Source organism: Amia ocellicauda, chromosome 4, assembly GCF_036373705.1.
Source record: "Amia ocellicauda isolate fAmiCal2 chromosome 4, fAmiCal2.hap1, whole genome shotgun sequence".
Classification (NCBI taxonomy): domain Eukaryota; kingdom Metazoa; phylum Chordata; class Actinopteri; order Amiiformes; family Amiidae; genus Amia; species Amia ocellicauda.
The window spans coordinates 3,335,705-3,360,174 of record NC_089853.1 but is presented as its reverse complement, the minus strand read 5'-3'; the positions used below and the strand labels follow the sequence as shown (position 1 = coordinate 3,360,174).

The 24,470-nt window shown below is 41.5% G+C and overlaps 1 protein-coding gene across 1 annotated transcript in view; it reads right to left on the bottom strand.

Annotated features, from left to right (window-relative positions):
- LOC136747585 (neuron navigator 2) overlaps positions 1 to 24,470 on the bottom strand; it is a 115,620-nt gene that overhangs the window by 53,947 nt on the left and 37,203 nt on the right. The window contains exons 5-10 of the mRNA XM_066700528.1: positions 23,994 to 24,297; positions 20,659 to 20,807; positions 9,683 to 10,790; positions 8,373 to 8,485; positions 5,401 to 5,509; positions 3,183 to 3,569 (exon numbers count right to left, since the gene is read on the bottom strand). Of these exons, the coding sequence (XP_066556625.1) occupies positions 3,183 to 3,569; positions 5,401 to 5,509; positions 8,373 to 8,485; positions 9,683 to 10,790; positions 20,659 to 20,807; positions 23,994 to 24,297 (2,170 nt within the window). The remainder of the gene's footprint in view (positions 1 to 3,182; positions 3,570 to 5,400; positions 5,510 to 8,372; positions 8,486 to 9,682; positions 10,791 to 20,658; positions 20,808 to 23,993; positions 24,298 to 24,470) is intronic.

The following is a 24,470-nucleotide window of genomic DNA, read 5'->3' as shown; positions in this document are numbered from 1 at the left end:
GTACAAACGATACACCGATGTCAACTGTCGTCCACCTTTCAAATTGACCTTTTCAGATGTGAATTAATTGGTTGTGATGAATATCTGGTGCACACCCAAACGACTGAACCGTGCACCCATGTGACTCATGGGGACGGTCATGGAGGCTGGCAGCGGGTCCTTCGCTTCACTGACATGGTGACATGGTGATGTGCAAACTGGATTACACTAAATGTACAGTAAAAATGAAAAAGAGCACTGGTAATAGTAAAGCTCATATATTGTACATAGTGTACAAATAAATGTCCAAGGTAAAGCTTAAAACCTTATGTTGTTTACCTTTGAGAAACAGGTTCAATTTGGCCCTCAAGCACGACAGCCACGGAAATTTGCCTGTCATTTGCAAAATAGGTCAAATATGAAAGAGATATCTGTTCTCACCCATTGCTCTGAACACAGATGAGGTAAATCCACATGAGGACGCTCAGGACCGTCTCTGAGGAACCCCAGGGTGGGAACCCACATTTTCCTTGACAAGGGGAACTTCTACAGAAAACTGTTTCATAGGAAAATATGGGAATGGTTGTTCATGAGTGCAGGGAAGTGGGATGATGTCCATTCCTAAAGTTCACTCTCTTCTCAAGGTTATTTTTAAAAGGGCAATGAGGATTAAGCCCCCCCTTTCGAAATCAGCGCCTATTCACTCTTTACAAACGCCCCCCTGCAATAGAAGAACCATTAAACTAGTTACTCAACAACGTGGGCTTCGGCGGTGTCAGTTTTATGCACAGCTACTAACCCTGTGAATTGAGTGTCGGCCATTTGTTTGCACTACCCCCACAAGGCCCGAGTCATTTGCTTTGTAAACTCCGGGCGATCTTCAAGGCCCGTTTCATCTGCTTGATTAGACATTAAAAGAAACAACTTCCCCATTGTGGAGGTGCTATCTGTTGGGTTATTTATTCAGGGCATTTGGCTCCAACATGTTAGCATTGAATTAGATGAGATCCAGTTTACTGTATCAAGGTCTCTGTCACCTCCCCAGTCGACTGCAGCTGCCGGGGCCCATTGTTTTTATTCATTGCCCAAGAAAACACCAGTCTTGTAAAACAATGACTTCACATTTAAATAATTAAGCAAATATTAAAACCAAATGCTTTAAAATGCTGAATATCAGCCTCATTAAAAAGGAATGTGTGTGTATAAGAATGACATTTCCAGTCCAAGATAAACTCACTAAACATGTTTTTCTTTCCTATCTTCCACAGCGTTCGCATGTTCACACGTTGTAATTATATATGACAACAACGCAATCTAAGCCTGTGAAAGTTTACTGAGTATCATCTTTAACGACATGTTTCTTTCAGTCTTCATTTAGGGCTTGAACTTTCTGTTTTAGAGAAAATAAATAAATAATATATATATTTAAAAAACAAGAGGTATGTATGAGCCTGTTTTGACATGACTAGAGACAGTTATAGAAACAAACAACTTATTCATTCCATAAAGATAAAACAAAATGAAACTATAATTTACGATCCAACTTTACCCATGGACACAACCTGACCCGATATTTGGCGAACCTTTAAAAAAAAAAAAAAGTCAATTTGTGTTGGTTTGAACAGGATGAGTAAGAACTCAAGCGATTCCAACTTGAACATCAACAAATTAAAACTACAGAACATTTGAACATTTAAAAACACAGTTATATCGCACTTTAAACTGACAAATGACTTGGAAATGTTTAGGCGCTGTATGGTGCTCAAAAATAACCATAACGGAAGTCTGGGTTTATCGAAAAATCTAACCAATTTAACTGTTGTCAAATGATTTGTGACTCCAGGACAAATCTGGAGGGCCGGCCAGTCTAGCTAAAAGTCAGCCAGGGCTTCTTGTGCCGCCCTGTGGCTGGCTGGGTATCTTTCCAGCCCAATCTCTACTCTACGTTCCTCGCTTCGTAAGACAAGAGTCAAGAGAAGTGGAGGCTGTGGGAGTGCAGACACATTCATGTCGTGCAGTACAAGTACAAGCCAGCACAAACCAAATCTTCCACATTTTAATAGAATTCACCACTTTAAATTAAAGCTCTTTTTCCTCCGATTCCTACAATCTTCACAAATCAGGCCTTCACACAGATACTGAGGTTCTGCCAAGAACATTTCCCTTGACCTATATATTCCTAAGAGCATTTTTAAAAGATTATTTTTACTAGGCACTTCTATATTTGAGCTCCATAAATACTTGGCTGTGTTGCGTTTTGTGGTGCCAATGAAAACAAATGTAAGGAGATGGGCATCAATAAAAGCCAGTAAAGAAACGGAAAGCAGAAAAATCCTGAAACACCCAATGCTTTCTCATGGTGAATGCACCCTGTTTAGTGACTACACTCCTGCCTGTGTCTTCGATTTTAAAAATAAAACTGGAAAAATATGGCTTTGCTATAAAAACAACAACAAATGGAAAATAGAATACATATTCAATAAAACTACATGACATTGAATTCAGTCAAATAACCAAGATGTATGCCAAGATGCTCCTAAAATGGAAGCAAAACCTAACAAGTTTGTAATTAAAGACAAAATTACAGTAAAGACGTAATGATTACAAGGGGGATTACATATACAAAACAATAATTGACCAAAGAAATACCATAATTCAGACACACCTGAATGCACTGTACAAAATTACAATATTACAAAATTACAATTAGGCAGCACTCTGGAGTAGTGGTTAGGGCTCTGGACTCATAACCGATTTGGGTTCAAATCCCGGGTGGGACAGTGCTGTTGTACTCTTGAGCAAGGTACTTACTTGTTTCAGTAAAATGCCCAGCTGTATAAATGGGTACGAATGTAAGTCACCCTGGATAAGAGCGTCTGCTAAATGACAAATAATGTAATGTAACGTAATGTAATATATCAACCAAGAGACCATATTGTTCTTGTTGTGTTTATAGTAGACTTAATAATACAAACTGCAGAAACACTGTCACCCTGTGGTAGTACAGAACAACGCAGATCTGTTGGATTAAAGAAGTTCTGTCCTTAAAATATCTCCAAGGAACATATTAAGGTTTGTAATTCAGCACGATCATTTCAAGGTAAATATATAAGCCCTGTAAGACACACATCTCAAACTGGATCTGACGGGGACTTAGTGTCAAACCAGAGTCACAATCTTCAGAATCATCGCTCCGTACTCACCCGCTCGTCACGTCATCGGCCCGCAGGTTCTTCCCGAGCACGTCGCCGTCGCTCATGTACCCCGTGGCATCCAGGCTGATGGCCTCCATGTCCAGGTCGTCGGCCTTATCGGCGAGGTCCGCGCTGCACACCGCGCTGCCCCGGGACGCCAGCTGCCGGCGGAGGGGCGCGGAGTACAGGTAGCGGCCGGACTCGGAGTTGATGAAGCGGCTGGCGTTGCCCCGCGGCGGGTACCCGTTCCCCATGGACGGGGCGTCGCCCGCCTGCAGCCGGGGGCTGGACTGGCCCAGGCGCCAGGACAGCGGCGTGGACCGAGACGTCAGGCTGAGGATGCTGCGGCCGCTGATCTCCGTGGTCACGCTGCTGTCGAACGTGGTCTCCAGCGTGCTGCAGGGACAGGAGGACGATCAGAGCAGGAAGACACAAGCATGTCCCCGTTAACAAAGCTGGCCTATCTTTATTTTATAGTGGGAAGTTTTTAAATGATTTTAACGTTGTAAACTATTTTATTTCTCAATTACACCAAGCATATTGCCATCAAAAACAGGCATCTAAATACTAAAAGATACTGTCATATATTTAACTATCCCCATCTCTTCTCCCCCCACGAGTTTTCAACAGATGATACCAGAAATGTTACCAAAAATAGGCATTCTAGCTGGCCTGTTAATATCTGGCCCCAGGCCAAACTACTGGGAGCTCTGCCTTTTCATTATATCTGTGAATTTACTTAATGATTGTGACATATTGCACATATAAGCCCAATTACTTGCTTTCTGGTCTCACATGCTTACACACAATTGTTATTCTTCTCACACGCTATTTACTGCTGCAGCACTGAAGTAAACGTAACTGTTTGTACAAATACAACGAGAAATGATTTTAACTGTGTTGACCGAGAAAACAGATCCCTACAAATCTCCCTCCATGTCCTAATAAGGGAATCTGTCCTTGAACCGATAGAAACGCACTCTGCTCCGCGCACTACAGCACAACACTCCCGCACGTCTCACAGCAGAGATGAGTAAAAAGTGTGAAGAGTCGGTGTCAAAAGAAAACACTCCGGTCTGATCGCCTATTGATGAAAACCAAAAGCCACTTCTGAAACAATAGCGCTGGCTGCATTTCAGCTCCTTTCACAGAGATTAAAAAAAAAAAAGGCACTGAAAATATCAGCTCGCACCACGGACGCTTCTGCATCAGTGTTTTATCTTCTGGGGAAACAAAAAAGGCCTTTAACTGAGCAAGCCGCAGGAGACCGCTTTTAACTATGCTGACAATTTCATGGTCAGGTTCTGGGATGAAACACTGAGATGTGTAAGGCAGGCGCTTCTGAAACGGCACCTCCTAACGCAGTCAAAAGACAAGAGGCCTGAATCATTACAGACTTTGAGAGCCAGTATGTGAATGAGGCAACGTCTATTTCGTGCTGTGCAATGACTGCATCGAGGGCCAAACTACTTTCTGGAGTCAAAGTTCAACACTTTCATCCTAAAACACTTTCAATTACTTTTGGTGTTGGACTAGGAACAGACTGCAATGGGGTGCAGATCATTACAAATATCATCACAGATCATTGCAAATAATCATTAATTACACTTTGCTTTTCTAATTAAACATAAACATCTATTAAGACAGGCAAAGTGGGTTTATTCTGTTAAAAGCTACCTTAAACAAACAGTACAAAACTATTTTACCAACTAAAGCATAATAATTGTGAATGTACAGTAGATGGCACTCTCTCCATTGCAAACTGTTCAGTAGTTTAATATTTCACATTAGCAACTCTTCCCAAAGGAGCAATGAAAATATTACTTGTACAAACAGCACCACCCACAGCTCGGCTTTTAAAACCCTGACACAGATATTCTCACCCAAGAAACCACTAGTTTAATGTATTAGTTACTAGGAGAAGAGGCTTAGGCATAAGAAACTATGCAACAACTGCTTTGAATTCATCCATCAAACAAAAACAAGCAATGAGACACAGAACTACACACACACACACTCACTCACTCACTCACTCACTCACTCACTCACTCACTCACTCACTCACTCACACACTCACTCACTCACTCACACACTCACACACTCACACACATACACTCACACACTCACACACATACACTCACACACACACTCAAACTCAGTCACGTTGGAAAAATCACTAGAAACTATTTGGAAGCCTTTATAGATGTTTTTCAGACTGCCCACCAACCTGTGTGTTATCTGAGTCCCCCGCAAGCTGGACATGGTCTCCTCCAGGTTCTGTCGAAGGTCAGCGATGTTTTTAACTGTCCGCAGCCTCCGCGCCTCTGGGTCTTCCCCTGGAACAAGTCAAATTTGTATTCAGCTGCGAACACTGGCCTCTTTATAACTGGCTCAATGAAACCGCGACCAACAGTGACACCTGCTGCCACAAGGCGCAGACAGCAGTTGGAGACGCTGTGGAAAATATTTTGTGTACTCCAGCCGCCATAAAAGCTACCTTTAAAGAATAGAGATGGTGAGAGCAAATATACACTGTGGATGTGATCTGCAAAATGAGACGGTTACATTTAATTTGTAGAGATAGGTAGTAGGTTTTCCATCTCAGATGATGTCATCACTCCATTAGCAAGGAACATATCAAAAGATACCCATCTCCAGCATGACTACAAAAGTACAGTTCAAGGTCAAGAGGTGAAGAGAGAAACAGTTGTATAATTGTACTGTAAAAGGTAGTTAAACACAACATTTGCACTGATGAATAAAACTAAATCCAACTGGTAAATGTGCCCTCTCTCCCATGCATCAGAAGTGTTACAGGAAAGATCAATCCCATTGTTTGAGCCTGCAATTAATAGTGTAAAGTTCATCAAAGTCCCAGTGAATGGTTGGCCTGGGCTTGCGGAAAGCACCCTGCTGGGACATGGAAAATGGCAGAAGGGCTTAACACTGTGGCACTCCAGGAAGCCCTGAGTGCACAATCCATGCCATTCATAGTTCCCAGCCTTCCTCTCTAGAACAGTCGTGACTTTACAATATCAGCGAAGAACTGCTTTAAAGATGAATGTTTATCAGCAGTCCGCATGATAATAAATGCTCTCATGCGTCCCGTCCTCTGGGTCTTATCCCTTTCTTTACAGCCTCACCCTGAAAGACCTGCCTCTGATATGATAGGATGTTAAACACACCGTAGAGGGCGGAGGTGGATATCGAGAGGAAATAACTAACTTTTCACCCATTCAAATAAACATCCCGAGACAGAAGAGCAGCACAAACCACTGTGGAGGTGAAGTTCACAGTTTACCTGTGGATCAGACTGAGACAGCTGACACTTACTCTCAAACTTCTGGTAGATATCTAGCATGGTCAGTAAGATCTCCTCGTTGAGACGGGCTATTCCATCCCACACACACGTCTGCTGGACGTGCACTTGATACAGGCGGCTTCTCTTGGTCGCCTCTGTGCTGACATTTTGCCAGGTGACTCGTTTACCAGCCGGCTTGACGTGCTCGGGCTCTGTGTGGCTCTTCCTGCCGACCAGAGGGATGCCGCTGCTCTTACTCCAAAGTCTGCTGCCCGGGACCCCCGTCACCCCGGATGAAGGCTGTTTTAGGATTCCCAGTAAGTTCGGTCTGGCAAAGACCGGCTCCGGTACCTGCGGCACGGGCGTACCCCTTAAAGGCCGCTGCTGAAGATTGGCTTTGCCCAGTCCGATACAACTCAGAGACAGCTTGGATCTCGTCCCGCTGGGGGTCCCTTCTTTGGCACGGCTGCGGTGGGGCATCCCGTCCACCGAGGGGCTGCTTTGGTTCATCACCAGCCCTCTCTCTTTTGGACGCTGCATTTTGCTTCTCTTCGGAGTTGTAAGATGTACCGCGATCGTGTTCGCAAAGTATCTTGATGGGTTACATCTCTCCGTTGTGGTTCATCTGTTGTACATCTCCTCCGATGTCTAAAATCCCTTTTTTCTTCCTCCTGTTGGGAGTAGATCGCTTGCTGTCTGATTTCACAGCGACAGAGAAGGAAAGCGAAGAGCCAGAGAAGTCACAGCCGTAGCAGCAGCTACCCTGTTTAGCAAACTTCTACCTCCGAGAATGTTTTTCTCACATTGAAGCCAAAGATCGCCTTGACAGACAGAAAATAGGCCTGATGGGCCCGGCCTCACAGAACCCAGCTTGTCTATGAATGCTTAGCAACTGTATGACATCAGCAGAGTCTCTCTCTCTCGCTCTGCCTTTAACATGCAGATTAACTTCTTTCTTCCTTTCATCCCATTTTGCCTTTATTTCCAGGCTGCCATGGCACTGGAAGCTGTGCGGGGCAGAAAACCAGGGGAACCGCAGCCCAAGTTCACAGGCATGGCTATTCAGTCTGTTTTGATTATGAAATGAGTCAAATGCAGCTTAGCTTCACCTCCAATAAAAAACAAAGGTAAAAAAAGCACTCCTTTCACCATTTCGGCCTTTTCTAAGATATACAGACAGATTTGAAATTGCATGTAGTGTAAATCTCATTCTCAGTGCACATGCAGTGCCCAGATAAACACAAAACCTCCGACAGACTTCTGTTAACAGGAGTTTCGTGGAATTGACTATTTGACCAAGTTCCTTAGGGAGGAGAAACACACTCTGTATTTCACAACAGATACTTGCTATTACAGGAAGCACAGAGAGAGATTAGAAGGGGTTAGTGTCAGCGTTTGCCTGTTAGGCATTAATGTCCACTATGTTGAGCAGTTTATTTTCCAGTGCCATTATATTTGTACACTAAATGTTTTTACTCCAACCGGTCTCTTCTTTGTTTTCTGTTGCATCAACTCGCCCTCAGTCTAGAGGAATGGCAGGAAGCGACAGAACACTCGTCAGACTTTCTTCACCTCCGCTGGGTGTTGCTGTGCTCTGGCTTCGACAGCCGCTGTACAAACTGCTCACGTTAAACAAAGCAGGTGAGAAGAGCTATTTCTCTGCAATTTACGATCATTTCTCACTTATGAGACACAATAATACATATACAATCAATGATTTGAAGTGTTTATTAAATGTTAATTTGAAATATCCCTGGAGCATTGCCTTGTATATTATACACACACACACATATATATACACAAACACAGTCCACAGACATACACCTATGTGTGCCGACAGAGATAGTCCTGAAGATACGCATTATACACAAACACACATTATAAATATATAGGCTTACCTGTAAGGTCCTCGACGCAGGGCTGCCCTGGTTTACTGTAAGCTACGGGATCCACATTTCCCCCTCCTGACCCAGACTCAGTCATCGTATTTCCTTCAATGTCTGTCTGTGACCTATAAACCAAGTAGAAAAGTGTCTTCACTGTGGGATGAACAAGCGCTTTCCAGCACACAGAGTGCTTCCTATCAAACAGAGGCAGACTTATTTTACATAATTCATTAGTCCCATGTTGCGCTATGTCCCAGCAACAGAGAGACTCACTCAGCCATGTAACTCTTCAAGACACTGTGAAGCAATTCTGGGCTTCACCTGCTCCTCTGGCAGACAAAATAAAGATCCGCTTTACACATATTTAAGATAAAAAACAGGGTAAACAGATAAATAAACATTCAGAAGTTAGTATCAGCAAATGGTTTCTTTACAGTAGATTAAATAGCATGGGTGACACAAACCAGGTCATTCATTCATCTTGCAGATAAAGTACAATATGCTCTTACACTGAATGAACCACTACTGGAATCACCTACAGCACAGTATATCCATCGATGTTAGAGAATTCATTGGACTGGCAATATTTTAGCTCAAGAATATATTGCTAAGGGCTTGTGCTTACGTCTTTTGACAGCCTAATGGCAGAAACAGTGGAATTATATCTGGGATGTGGGCAGACCTAGCCAAGAGCCTGTCACGGGCTTCTGGGGAACCAACATAGTAACCACATATAATAACTTACAACCTATAAAACCTGAAACGGAGCAAAAACTCATATTTTATCCTAAAACCAATAAATAACTGGCATAAAGACATATTTGCCTCAATTGTCAAGGAGTCTGAAGTATTTTACAAACAAATGGAAAGACAAAAGCACTGTGTGTACTTCCTCCAGTGACTGTGCTTCTTGCCACTGTAGTGTGAAAGCTTGAACCCGACCTGCACAACACAGTGTCATAACCTGTGCAGGGTCGGCCCGGGAAGGGGATGCTAGTATGACAAGGGTTTATAGTCTACAATGCTGTTTCTCTTGCGCTTTTACTTGCTTCAGCATGAGTTCCCTGGTGTTTAAACTCAAAACTTCTGAAACAGAAACTGTGAACTTATAACTCCAGGGAACGGTCTGCCATCTATCAGAGTGAGTGAAGTTGCTGCCAAACCGCTGTGTCAGCAGTACGATACACAAATCTCAGCAGGAAGTCTCGGCAAAGTTCATCAGATTCACAGCAACTGTTTACACCCGGCTCATGCCTGCAATCTGCAATCCACTCTACGCAATCGCCACAGCAGGAACAGGTTTGGTTTGCACCGTTCCTTACCTGTACATGAATGGAGCTACGGTGGCTGTGTTGGGGTGGTTGTATTGCTGCTGAGGATGAGGTAGCTGGACGCTGATTGTGTTGCTTGCTGTGGTCTGTGTGGCATTGGCCGGGCCCGCAGGAGCCCCGCTGCTGGTCTGGTGAGATCCCGTCATCGCCTTCCCCTCTGAAGAGGCCAGACTGGACGAAGAGCTGGAGTTCCTGCCATCCAGTTGGCCCTTCTGCAGAGCCAGTCCGGGGCCCAGCTTCACACTGCGTGGCCTCTCACCCTCCTTGCCAGACGAGGAGGAAGACGGACCTGTAGACTTCCCCCCGGACGAGGTTTTCGTTCCTGGTTTTGGTATGCCACTGTGTGCTGGAGCAGCGCTCTCCTTTTTGGCACTACTAACCTTCCCCCCTTTGGGTATAAAGCTAGCGATCTTGGAGGTCTTCTTCGGCTCGGGCACAGCTGCTGCCGCTGCCTCCTCTTTGGGCTCATCTTTCACCTCCAGCTTCTCAGTCATCGAGACCCTTTTGGAGGCATCCTTGGACTTGTCCTTCTCCTTCTGCTTGTCTTTGTCCTTCTCGGCGGCCTTCAGGGAGCTCTTCTTGGTGGTCAAAGCCCGGCTGAACGTCCGCTGGGCAATGCCCTTCAGCGCGATCTTGGGGCTGCTGGTGACCGCCCCGGTGCCGTTGATGGGGCGGCCGGCCGGATCGGAGTCCTCCAGGGTGTCGGTGTTGGAGGTGGCCTCCGCTTTCTCCAGCCCCGTGTCCCGAGGAACCGTGCTGTCCGGAGGGGGAGGCGTGTTCTTGGAACCCCCTTTGGTGTTGAAGAGTTTTAATTTTTCCAGCATAGATTTCTGTCCGTTGGGAGGTGCCTTGGGGACTTCCACGGGGGGCTTCGGGGGGTCCTGGCTGGGCTGCTTCACGGACAGCATGGAAGACGTGGCTGTGTGCTTTGCATTGAGGGATTTGCTGCGCCAGGGCTTGTTGGCGGAGTTGGGCTGAGGGATCGCCGAGGAAGAGCTGCCACTGATGGTGGAGGTGCTGGTGCTGTTGGAAATGGGCGCTGAAGACTGTGCATTTTCACTCATTCCCGGCTGCTGTGTGGTCGTGCTGTCGGCCGGCTCTGGGAGGAGAATGAAAACAAGCGTGAAGCATCTACCCATAAAAGGAAAGCAGCTCCTCAGATGGTTCTCAACTGTTGACATTATTCTTTTGGGTCATATTTAGGTTTAACAATACAAATATGTCACCCAAAAAGTTGATAATAAATAATATTCTTCTGAGAAATTCAATAAAATATACATTAACTTTCTTCAACTACTTCAACTCCAGAGAGAATGTAGGCGATATTTTAAAATATAGTTCTGAAGTCCTTTGTGGTTTATGGGTTTAATAATAGATCTTAATGGAGCGTAATGTTTTAACAATCACTACTCCAGAATGTTATTTTTGTGGAAAAAGTAAGAGGTATGATTTCAACATGAATAGGTTTGCCTTTGCCTCCAACATACACAATCTGTCCAGAACTGCACACAGAACACTAGACATTAGAAACATTTACATTCACGGAAAGTCTAACCTATTTTTAGAAAGATAATGCTGAGTTTAAAAGTTCATTGGCATGTAAGGCTTAATTTTCAGATTGACAGAAGTAGATAGTTCAGTTGCACCATAGGTTACAAACACAAGGTTGTTGATAAAAATAGTAGTTAAAACCAACAAAAGTAAAAATATTTCACTGACATTAAAGTCTCCTTAAGAAAATATTAACTGCCATTACATTTCAGCCTTAAACATTTACTTGACTTCAAAATAACCAAATGACTAAGTCAACAAGAAGCACCTGTATCCTACTAAACCTACCTCAATCACTTTCTTGTTGCAACCGGATAAGCATTTCCTAAGATTTTATGCTCTAGATATACTCAGTATCAATACATAGCTTCACTGCCAATATTTTTCTGTTTACAAGAGGCTTAATATAAGGCAGATGGCTGACAAATTAACTGCTTTTAACAGACAGACAACCGTAACAGTAACCTATCCACAGCAGACTTTTGAAATTCAAAAATAAACTGCAGAAGAGTTTGTATATGTTTTCAGAGACGGCCGAGCTGCGAGTCTGCTGCAGTAAATCACAGGGGCAGACTGTTGAGCAAGCACGACTGTCTCTCCTCAGCCATGGCACGGCACAGGCACTGCAGGCAATTGATCCACTATCTTCAGAAGCCTGATTACATCCAGATCCCACCGGATTTTCAATAAAAACATCATCCCCTGAAGAGCAAAAGCAATAAGGCTACCTGGAATGGTCAAATTCCAGCTCCAAGCAGCCTTCAGAAAGTCTACTAGCTTTGGAAAAATGCAGACAAAAAACTGGGAACGTTTTTGTCGTTTTTTTTTTTTAAGCTTATGGAGCAATCCAAGTGAACCAAGTAAAGGAGCAGACAGTATCACAGAGAAATACTCACACTGTGTAATTCATCTCTTTTGCAATGGTAGATCCAGCACAAGAATTACACTTTCTTTTGTTTGTTGATTTAATTTTTAAAAGGACTCTCCCCTCTAACCCCCCTCCCCCTTCGATGTTCATAGATGCTTACAAAACAAAGGAACAACTGGTGTCAAAATCCTATCAGTAAGAACATGTAAGATTTGATACAACCCTTTTCTCTAGAATACAGTACAAGTAATAACAAGTAAAACATTATAAACACACTGGCTGTTTCCAAATTAATTAGATGTGCAATCCAAACATCTGAATTCCTTAATGGACTTCTGGAATAATACACTTCTCTGTATTTGTTAAGAGTTTAACCCTTTCAGTACATTCACAAACATGGCACTTTCCCTTTTCCGACTGTGTATATTCCTTGCACCTTTAAATAATTAATGTGCCCAAACTGGAAAAGCACGCAAATTGCTTCTCGCTTCCTTTCATTTGCTAACTTAATTTCAAATTATGTAGCGGTCAAACAAAGTAATTAGAGAATTATTTAGACCAATTAGCCATGCCAACAACCAGTAAGTAGGACAAACTGCTAACTACTTCCTATGTAAATACTCCAATGAAAGACTGGTTGTAATTATCAGTGTGCTGAAGCAATTGAAAGCGAGCAGTGAATGTGCTCCCACGTTTTGGGAAATGGCAGCTCCCTTTTACTGAGTTACAGGCCTTTCTGTTCAGGATACACAATGAAGGCCCATTTAATCGCTTGGAAATTAAGTGCAGACAATTGTGAGGCCTAATCAAAGATTCTTAATGGAACTTTCTCATTCACTTGCGTGCTGCACAACTGACGTTGGATGTATGGCGCCCGTGTAAAGACAGAATTAATAAAATGTCAAAATGTCAAACAACATTTAAGAGGAAAATGCAAATAAAACTCAGCTTAGGAACGATTTGTCTTCAAGATAGGTTGGAGTGACGGCACAGGCAAGTCCCACAACAACACAACGCTCAAAGAGAACTAGACCCTGGGCAAACTGAGCTACATGCATGTCAGAAGGATCAGACAAAGTTGGCTTTTGTTAAAACACTACAGAAATGTTACAGGATTCCCCTCAAGCACCTACTTTAAATGCAGTGTGTGTGAAGCCATTACTCTCAAAGAATGAACATTTAAACAGAAAATACTCTATGTACACAGTTATTAATTACAATGAATAGCATCATAAAGGGGAACGAGTGCGGTTGTATTGCATCTTTACGTGTTGCAATTAGTGATATATAAGATATGTGGCTTTTTTTCCCTGTTTCATTGTATCATATAAGCAACTTTTAAAACTTCCTGGATAGTGGGAACAGCAGAAAAATGACAAAAGCACTATGTTTGTCTTCCCCGCAGCAACTCGAGTCATTATCATATTCTTCTCTCATTTGGCCATTTCATAGTATCTGCCCTTATAACTGACAGGCATCAGTGAAGTGAAAAATGTATGGAAAACATGCCTCTTAAAAAATTACACTATTTTGATGTTCGGCACATCGACACACTGTTTGTTGATGGATTTGTAAAATGTTTAAAATATTGTATAAAATATCAGGATTGAACAGAGAATAATAGAACGATTTGATATGACAACAACAAATGCGATACAAACTAGACATTAAATGCTGTAAACTCCTCCACAGACACTTAACATAGCCATTGCAAACATCCCCCACCAAACAAACCTTAAGGTAAAAAAATAACAGAACAGCAATGAAAATCTTCAACTACTTAACTCCTAATTTGCAGAACTACAGCTCCTCCTTCCCCTTTAACCTCAGTGGCGCACAGGATGCTGCCCATTAATGTAAAGACCCTTAACTCAGATTGGAAATCAAATTGTCAGGCCCTATAGGACAGCTCAATTGTACCCGAAACCATCAAGGGATCTGAGAAATGACTGGGATATCCGGCTGGGAAACCCGTAATCGCTACTGGAGCTCAGCGACATATGAATGAGCTGATTTTATGAGTTCAATGAAAGCAATTTGAGTTGCCAAAAAGCTTTTAACACGCCCTTCGAGAAACTATGAAAAGCCGTTCTAAAAGTTGAGTAAAAATAAAGTACACCGGCATGACTGACATACTCTACCCCACTATAACTATAGAGTCAAATCATATGAATAATAATAAACACATTACTATACCTCTGAACTTATGAAAGCCCCTGTTCTTTTTTGTATCCAGAGCCAGTAGTTTCAGTTATGAGGTTTTGATTTTCACTTGAATAATCAGTCCAACAGACACTTTAAAAATATTGCATGTTCTCCGCAGAAAGAGTTGAGTTGGATTGAAGGAATGCTTAATCATATCCCAAAAAGCACTGCTGGCTTTATAAGGCTCTCCACACCGAAGTACATCTCAGCCATTGTGCTGTTTTAAGTGGATTAGACAGTATCCTCTTGTTCTAAGTCACTGTAAAATGTAAAAGTTACTCCACATGAATAAACACAAATAAAACAAGTAGAGCTCAGCCCTAACTCTATTCAGAAACCTCCCTGTCGAAAGCAAACTACAAAGACAGATAGTGAACTTCTATTCATGAGCTGAAGACTAGCTTTATTTAATTCTAAAAAGGCACAATTTAACACCATTACAATACGTTGTTGTGCTCAAAGAATATACAGCGCATTTCTGTAAAATGGAATTCAAGTAATTCCCACCATCAGAATAAACACCTGCCACCATTATTGGCTGATATAATGCATACAATCTACACAATTGGCATCCAATTCCATTTCCAATAACAAAGAAAAAAATCAATAGAACATAATACAATGTTTACATGCTGAATTGAAATCTGTGACCTATAAATAGTGGTGGTGAATGTAGCACACTGAGTACAAAGAATGAATAAATACCCAGAAAAATGTGTCATATTCCTTAGAAATATATAGCATGGATTCCTTCAGGAATAATAACTACCACATTTTCTCATATACATCTGGGCAATGCGAAGATAACAGGTTATCTTTAATAGAAAAGGTTTAACCAAACAACAGAACAGTAACAGCTCCAATAGAGTAAAGATGGACCAGTTACTGTATATGTTCAGCACTTAATTAATACATAAATACATAAGTAAGTAAGTAAGTAAGTAAACAAATAAAATTAATGTGCCCATCACATGTGTCTGAGGGAATTCTCACTGGATGTGCAAATAAATATCAAACTTGACAAAGGAAATCTTTGAAAACACGATTTGTTGTGAGTCGAAAAGGTGTGCTGTCACACAGCAGCTCAGTGTTTTACCTTCTGGCTGTGTGCGACTGCTTTGTGAGTTTCCCACTTTTTCAAAGTGCAGCAGGTTGACAGTCTGTTCAGAGTCTCAGTTCATGTGTGAGAAGCTGATGACAGATGCTGCCTCTCAAGTCTGATTTCTGTCAGACGTTTAAGGTTGTGCCACAGAGTGAGGTAAAGCTGCTGAGGGAATTTGCTCAAACTAAATATAAGATATACTGTAAAAGAAAGACAACTCTGCACCTGGTGACTCTTTTTGTCTAGAAGCAGTCTGAATTAAAACTAGAACTAAGAAATTAAAAATACAAATAGTAAAACATAAAATTCCAACTGCTAAATAATTAAGACTATTCGGGCTGTTCAAAACAGTCAACCAAAACTGCTTTGTGTCAAACTACAATAGATCAGGCAATAATAATCAATATTATATAATCATAAAACTAAATATACATTAACAAAGACAAAAGACTAATAGCTATCATCATTCTTCCAATATCATATTAATAACACATTGACCATTGCCTATATTGATTAGAAGCAAGTGCTCAGTTGAAAAACTTTCACAATTTAGAGTAGAGCTTTACGAACCGTCAAGGGCTGATATCCCACTGAGCCTTCTTAGTGCACGAACAATATACAAATACCATGAATTAAAATAAAATCAAAAAAGAAAAAAGCTTGGTAAGCCCACTGTCTGCCGCCTATACTTTTGGGTATAGATCTCCAGTCTGAAAACCTGTTTAAACATTTAAAATGAATAATCCCATGGCTTTTCAGCTGCCCGAGTTTGCCGATTCTCCGCCCCCTTGGTGCTAACACAGTTCAGAGAGGCTGAATTTGGCTCAGAGAAAAATCAATCTCCGTGACGATGTGACACTTTGTGATGAAGGGCTCATCGACCATCCACAATCAATCGCATCGCAGATTAAATCAGGGTTCACGGCAGAACATACTACTAGCGGGCAACTAAAACAAAAGGAAGCGCCTCTTTCAGCCTGTGCCGGTTCTCTCTCCTCCTGCACAGTGGAATGGACTGAAATGGAACAGGCTCCCTGGCATGCTGGCACCAGTGCACTAATTAGATGCCAATCAATGTGCAGTGAATGCTTCTAATATTAGTAAAAGTACTATAAATTGAAGAAGTTATGTGAGCCTAACCTCCTCGACTTAAAAATAGCACGAGGGTCACTTCTACAAAGCCGCAACTCTGAGGAAAGGGAAAGACAAGCTTCTTATGTTTCCATTTTCAATCGTTAACCTAATATTTACCACAATATTAATGTGCTTCTCTACCGCCTGCCAATATTAAAGAATCTTCCACTTTAACTGTCCATGAAAACACAAATGTTTGAAAAAGATGCACACTGACAGTACATGAGACCAGAGAGGAGCAGAGAACTGTGTAAACATGGCATGACCACTCAACTGCTGGCACTGACACCACTAAATAAGACATGGGACAAAGGTTTGGTAGTAGGCACAACTAAATGGGTCTTAAATCTACTTCTGAGGAAGCAGCCAATTATCTCCAGACTGATTCATTACTCAATTAAGCTACTTTGAGATTGATGTTTGGTCCCAATTAGCCGGCAGTCTGTGTAGCAATGTACAGCATCCATGCAGACATTTTCATACTGGGGAAGGGTAGAAAACAGTTTTGCTGCACTTGAAACAATGTAGGAGGAACAGAAATAAAGTATTGCCCAGGGGAGACAAAACCAGCTATGAGCAGGCAGTGGGAGAGTTGAATGAGGGGCAACTCATGTACAACACCACAGCTCCCTGTGGGCCCTGCTGCCTCCACGGGATGGTAGAGAAATGAGGAGACTGGTCTAGTAAAACATTAGGGGTTAACCCTGAACTCGCGTCACTCGAAAAAAACACAGAACTTTACTTACAGTTTAACAGGTTTACTGCCTCAGTAACACACTGGTTTCAATGGTGTTCTGCCCCCACACACTGCATTATATTACATTGCAATCCAGCTAAGTTAAAAGCCAAACTGCACAAAGTAGTCACTGCTTTATCATTGTAAACAGGGCTGAGAGGTAAGTGCATCTCCTTTGAGTACACTGGTTCTTGCACAGCATAAGTATTAAAGATAAATGCAAAAGTTGTTTGTTAAATAAATAAACAAACATGGATGCAAAGTAAGTGCAATGCAAAGCAATTTAAATCGACCTGTTGCTAAAAGGAAACTCCACAGGGTCAGTGACACCCTGACACTTATGTTATAAAGGGGCGATTTATGCTGCTCTGAGACACAGGTCTCTGTGATTGACAGACAAATATAATCACAGATCACAGAACAAACCACAATAGTGTCCCACAGAGGAGCCTACTTAGTTTAAATATAAAAAATTATAATAATTTGCATGAACTAAGAGGAAGGAAAATCCCTTGTAAGCCTGTGTTATCTCGTTTACTGAAAAGACAGGATTTGAAACACACAAAAACAGCAACTGATGTCATGATAAGAGAATTTCTCCCCTTCTCTGTCTCTCAGGGTCCCAACAGAAGATAATGTTTCCCAACAGAGCACTGACCTCCTCTTTGTGTTCATTCAAACCGCAGGCCTCTATGACCATCATGCTGAGTAAACCAAAAACACACAATGCAGTGCTAATATTTAACTTGGTTCTCAGCGGAGAGTTGGATTAATCAGGGACACAAGGACATTTCTGCCGTGCCTGTAAACACATCTGTTATACCGGTTGATAGGAAACAGTCCCAAAAATAAACCCATTAATTAACACCAAAACAGGCCAAGCTTAGTTTGCACGGGGGAACTGGAATGGCATCTATGAAGCTGGGTACCCAACAGACAAAAACACTGAGACTTAAAAGCCTGACTTTGATGTTCTTAGACCAGATCTCTGGAGCAGATTTGTTTTTTTTTGCCTCACAGTTATGCAGCACAAATATAGTCAATGCACAAGCAAATACAAACATAAAACCACCTACATTAGCCAATCAACCCCCTTCTAAAAATAAGAAAGAGCTTCACTACATTGTCAAATCAAGTGGCTATGCTGCAAGGTGCGTTAAGCTGTACTTTTAAAACAAAAATGGAAAGATATCATCTTTTAAATATCTTGTCATCTACATTAGCTCCCATTTCTCACCAGCTAAAGATACTGATAAGTAACGTCTTGCAACCTCCTGTTTCAGTTTCAAACATTTACTGAAAATAACGAATTTAGTACAATGACACTAAAAGGCTTCTCAACAGTTCTGTGAAATAGGCAGAGCGTAAGATAAATAAAAACAGACCTTTGGTATTCAAGGACATTCGCCCGCACTCAGATCCTTTGCTTGCATTTCAAAGCAAAATCAGTTCCACCCGATGCATAAGAATCTATCCATTACGCACGTACACTGCCAAATTACCGCCCCCGATGTCATCCTACATCTTTGAAGAGCAGCCCTCTGTCCCAAATCGATTTCCAGCACCCCACTGCAATAGGACAGCTGAGGGCTCCCTTCTCTAACTCCAAGTTTCACTAGTGCCCGCGCTCGAACGCTGCTGCCTACATCTAGTGACATTCTCGGAAATCATGCAATTGTTAACCCCTGTGGTAAAGTCTATTAATGTTACCGTACTAGCTGTCCTGTTGACAGTCAGTCATTACAAATAAATCATAAACACCATCGGCAGCTGTTCTGCGTGCTCTGCGTTCCCCTGCCAGCCCTGTGCATGCTCGGGACCCCTCAGCATCCCTCGATTGAACGGGTGCCCCTTTACAGAATACATCATGAGAGTAAGCCTTCACTGCGCAAGAGACGACTGTAGATACAATCCCAATCTAATACAAATTAATCTTAAGGCACTATTTATTGAAAATATAACTGCAAATTACTATAATGAAGATACACAATGTAAATGTAAAGAATACCAGTTTTATTGATCACATATCTTCCTATAGGAGGGCCAATGTGCAATGCAGAATAGCTAAAAACACATTCAGTAATTTGAATGTAATGCAATGAATATGTTTTTCGAAAGCAGCCCATCTGGCTTTGATGGACACCACATGCTTGTTAATGCCCTTCTTAACATTCATGCCATTTTGTGTTTACAGTAATTACAAGCGTGCGCTTTTCCCAAAGTGAGAACCTGTCCAGCTGTTTCCACATGTGACCCTTTACATACTCCAGCTTGCACTCTCTAGTATTAGTATTGCAATAATTAATTAAAAATAACCACAAATATACAATTTCTATATTGAATATTAATCCTGGGGGAGTAGTTTTAAAATTGCAGCCGATACACTAGTAATACATTCTTCAAAGTGGCAGGTCTTGTCTGCAGCAAGATAACCGAAAATAAAGCAGGTATTTGATTTTCAGGGATATTTTCATGTCTTAAACGTGTAATTCAACTGGATGTTCACGGCCTTTAACAGTTAACAGACACCACAAGAGGCTTGCTATTTTTATTTTCTTGTGACACATTCAGGATCTTAATAAGGTCAATAAAACCACAGTGAGATTATCTCTGCCATCTGACCCTGTGGGCTCTGTTCAGTCTCTTAAGACTGACACAATTTAATGGGGGGAGCAAGTCTATGAAGGAGAGTAATTGGATCAGGAAGACAGTGGCTGCTGAGGACGATGTTTTCTCAGTTTCAGGCGCCTCATCAGAGCTCGGGGCTCTTTCTCGGCTGGCCTGTGTGCAGTGCTCTGCCTTCCAGTGACTAAATGAAACGCTGTCGCTCACAGGTGCATCAGTGATTTATTCAACCAGCAGAAAAACAGGGCTTGAAATGGTTTAAAAACGAAATTTCTAAAGATGTGAATGTAAAATAAATAACTGCTAAATAACTGAACTATTAATGCTAGTGTGCTTTTGTTTAATTGTTTATTGTAATAGCATTTTGGTTAAAACAACTTCTTCCTCGGTAACACAACGCCCTGTCAATTCCTTTCGAATTGATATCAAATAAACTGATCTGTACTGTTATGCACATCCACACAATTTCATTTAGGTTTCTCAGTCAACCTCAGCAAAGTTTGCAGAACTGTGGGGCAAAACCAAAAAAAGAAAGTGTGCAAAGGTTTGTGAAATTTCATTATTGCAAAACACGATTTAAAAATCATGCATGTGGATCTCAGACTCGGAGCTGGAATGTCACACCAGAAACGCACCACCCTCCGCAGTTCGCTAAAGAAAATAAAAACTAAGAATATGTTTCGGAAGATTAACTATGCTTTCCCCCCAAGCGGAAAGGTCAGGTTCCACTCAATTTTCCTACTCACCTTTTTCATGGTTGCTGGCTGAAGGAGGGGCAGGTTTGGACTTGTCAAAATTGTTGAAGCTCTGGCTACGTCTGTTGTTGGCACCGACAGACCCACGAGTTTTCGTCTCGCTGCCCGCAGCGGACATCCTCGTGGTGGGGCCTGGAAGCCTGGATTGAGGGAGAACAGAAGACAGGAAACAGGTCAACCTCCAGAAACAGCCAGGGTGTTACTCACAAGGTGGCGGGTCTCACCTCTACTGCAGTTCACTGTACAAGCCTGTAGTGACACCTTCCAGAGTGGGCTATTGAATCAACTAAGGGTACAGAACTGGGATCAACAATACAGATCCATCTATAAAACAAATTCTCTATCAAGACAGAAGACTAGACTGTTGTACAGCTATCACAAGGGGGACATGAACCACAGTGATTTACCCTCAAAGATACCTTGATTATAATCAATAATGGTCATTCCAGAATAAATGATAAAATCCCTACTTAAACCTGACCGAGGATCATAAGAGGAAATAAACAAACAAACATCAAAAGCATCTGCACAACATCAACATAATATTTTGTAGTTTTGCTCACAGGGCTGACACCTCTGCAAATAAGCGGTGATTGTTATTGATGTTGAGGAGCTGGGGCGATTTGTAACGTGTGATTGAAAGCATCAAGGGATCCATGCGAAATGTGGAGTTGATCACACAGGTGCCACGACAAGAATCAAATTTGAGCCGCAGAGTTTGATTAAATCTGATGAAAGCAGTGACATTTCTAACACAGCTCAGCGCTCCTGGCTTTCCCGAGCTATCTAAATCGCCGTTCGAGCCAGGAGTGAATGTCAATACTGATTTATTCCAAAGCCTCAGCTCAAGCCTTATGAATTGCAAATTCGATGGCAGGAATACCAACATCATGCTAACAGCCCCATAAGCCGATTATGTCCTTTTAATACCAATGTAAAACACCAGCACTCTAATTTTCTATTTGCTATTCAGAATGGAAAATGTATTAAATGAATTTCTTATTGGAAAACAGACACGTGCTTTTTTGTCAAAAAAAAAACAAAAAACAGAGGAGGTTCATTTGACTTTCAATTCCACTGAACGCAGACAAGCCAATAACCTAAACAGCATGCCATATTAAAAATCTCTTTAATGAGGGAAAACTGTAAATGGTTTCCAATTGTTTACAAAATGGCACAACATAGTCACTATTGTCACCCCATAATCCTCAATGTATCCAAAGCCTCCAACATACAAGCAAGAATCGCGTAAATAATATAAATAAGGGTAGTAATAGGATTAAATGTCATTATTTGTTCCTGATTGCACATATAAAGAGAAGAATGAGAACAAAACTGTAGCATCTTTCTGGTACTACATATAGACCTGAAAAGAAAAGATTTGTTTTGAAATGGACGTGCTCTTTTCTAATTTTCCCGCATTTGTGTATTCATGATATCTTTCAGAAGAGATGTGCACATGCATTGCAACACCCAAAGACATACAGGAGAACACGCTGATATTAATACAGTTATGAACACAGTTATTGAACAAAAACAACACACAGGAGAATTAAAAAAACAAAACAAAAAAAAAACAGGGACTAAGAGGTATATTTTTATATTTTTGCTTAAGACATAAGGAAATGTTCAGTCACCTGTAGTTGAGATATTTAAACAATAGGTGGCGCTGTTTGATTGCTTAACAGCTTTGAGTCAATTCAAGAATTGCTTATTGATATCCCAAAAGAACATTCTGATAATCCGAATAAATGCAATCAAAATATAGAAATATGCTCAGTATTGTGAAATGTATAGTTAGCCTGTGCATTAAATATATCTGATTATACATTTAAAACAAAACAACATTTTACAAATATTTATGTTACCCAGGTATTCCTTATTTTACTGTATTTTGAATTATACTACATGCACAATTCAACTCTGTGCAGCCAAGAGTTATCAGTGTGTTCATCCCCATCTTAAATGAGAAGTTAAGAGAATTTCCTGATTAATTAACAAGGGATATATAATTGCCACACAGCTCGGCCTCCCGTACATGCAGTGAATGCAAAAAGAGACAGAAATGTGGGACACAAACAAAGAGCTGACCTAGAGCACTTTCTCTGACCAATGGTAAACCTGATGAGTTTACTTTGGGATGAATCCTTGGATGGAAGACTGTATGGTAGAGAGGAAAGAACAGATGAGAAAAGAAGAACAAGTAAATGACACAGAGAACGACAGCAGGAATAAGAGTTTGAGAGAAATGATCTGCGATTACATTGAGAGACACGGAAACATAAGCAGCGTGAATTCAAGAGACTCTTATTGGCTGGTGTATTTAATTATGTATGTAAATTAGACGTATCCGACCACAATAGGAAGTTTTTCTTCATTAACTGCGCAAGATAAAAAGATAATGAGGAAGTAGTACAATTAAATGCTTTAAATATCCGGAATTAGAGAGACACTTTAAACCCATTCGGTTTCTGTGCTTTAATGTAGAGATTCTCAACCAATGTGCTGAGGCATGAACTTTTTATTTCTTTCTTTTTAAAAGGTCAAGCATATATTAATACATACATAAATATAGAAAGAAAGATTTTATAACTTACAATATTTAACCATCTATTTTATTTCAGTTCAGTAACCTCCTGACCAAATTTGAAATTAATTATCGGTTTCTCTCAAAATATTATAAATTAAGTAGGTGTGTCTTATTGTATTATATCAAAGTTGGAAACCTACATTATATTTGGAAATCTTAACTTCATACAGATAAGAATAAAATAATGGGATAAGAACGTAGAAATGTGATGCAATACAAAAATTATTGAGGCCCTAACAACAGTCTGAACACCAACCCTAGCGAACACCATAATGTGAAGCACACACAATTCAATTAATTCAATAGAAAACCCACCGTAATTTTAACAAAAGCCTGTTTTCAGGGCCACCTTAACCCTAACTCCAACCTGGACCATCACATAACCTTATTTACACAAAATAAGTGAAATTACTCAAAATACTGCTGTGTAAACTACCTAAACATTACTAGTAATAAATCCACCTTCATCAATACCTCTAATGAACATTTGGCTTGGGATTTTTTTTCTCCTTTGTAAAAATAAGACTATAAATCATTGTAAGATTAGTAAATTACCTTCCTAATGACTTCCCTAATTAAAACTTGTCATTGTCAGATTTTCTCATTTTGGGGGTGCCGTGAGATTTTGGAAGACATACATGAGAAACATTAAATCTTAATTCAATATTTTTCTGAGAACCTTATGGAGATCTACCAGGAACAGCTAAACTCTGGGACGGGGGTTCGGGGGAATTACCTGGACTGCATCTCTGCTTGTGCTTTCTGCTGCGACGTGGGGGTCTGTGCTTGGCACGGTGCAGGGGCTGTGGCAGGGTGAGGGGGCTGGGTGGGGGGCGCAGCCTGCCCTTGAGGAGGCGGCCCAGCCTGGCTCTGGCTGTGGGCAGGGTGATGCTGGGAAGCGGCGCTGGGCGCGTGGTGGAGCGGAGGGTGTTGGTGGTTGTGAGCTGGCGGTTTGTGTCCCTGCTGCTGCTGCTGCTGCTTGTACCGAGACAGACTGAAGAAGAGGCCCAGGATTGCCTTCAGATTTCCATTCCTGATTTCTGCAAAGCAACATCGCAAAAGAAGGGGAAAAGTGAGTGCACGGCAGGGGAAAATATCCTCACAATCTCCCTGCAGTATAGTGTTCACGTGCATCACAACTGTGGCAATGGAGGCAACAGAGACAGGAGACACTTCTTCACACAGAGAGGCGTCACAATCTGAACAAACTCCC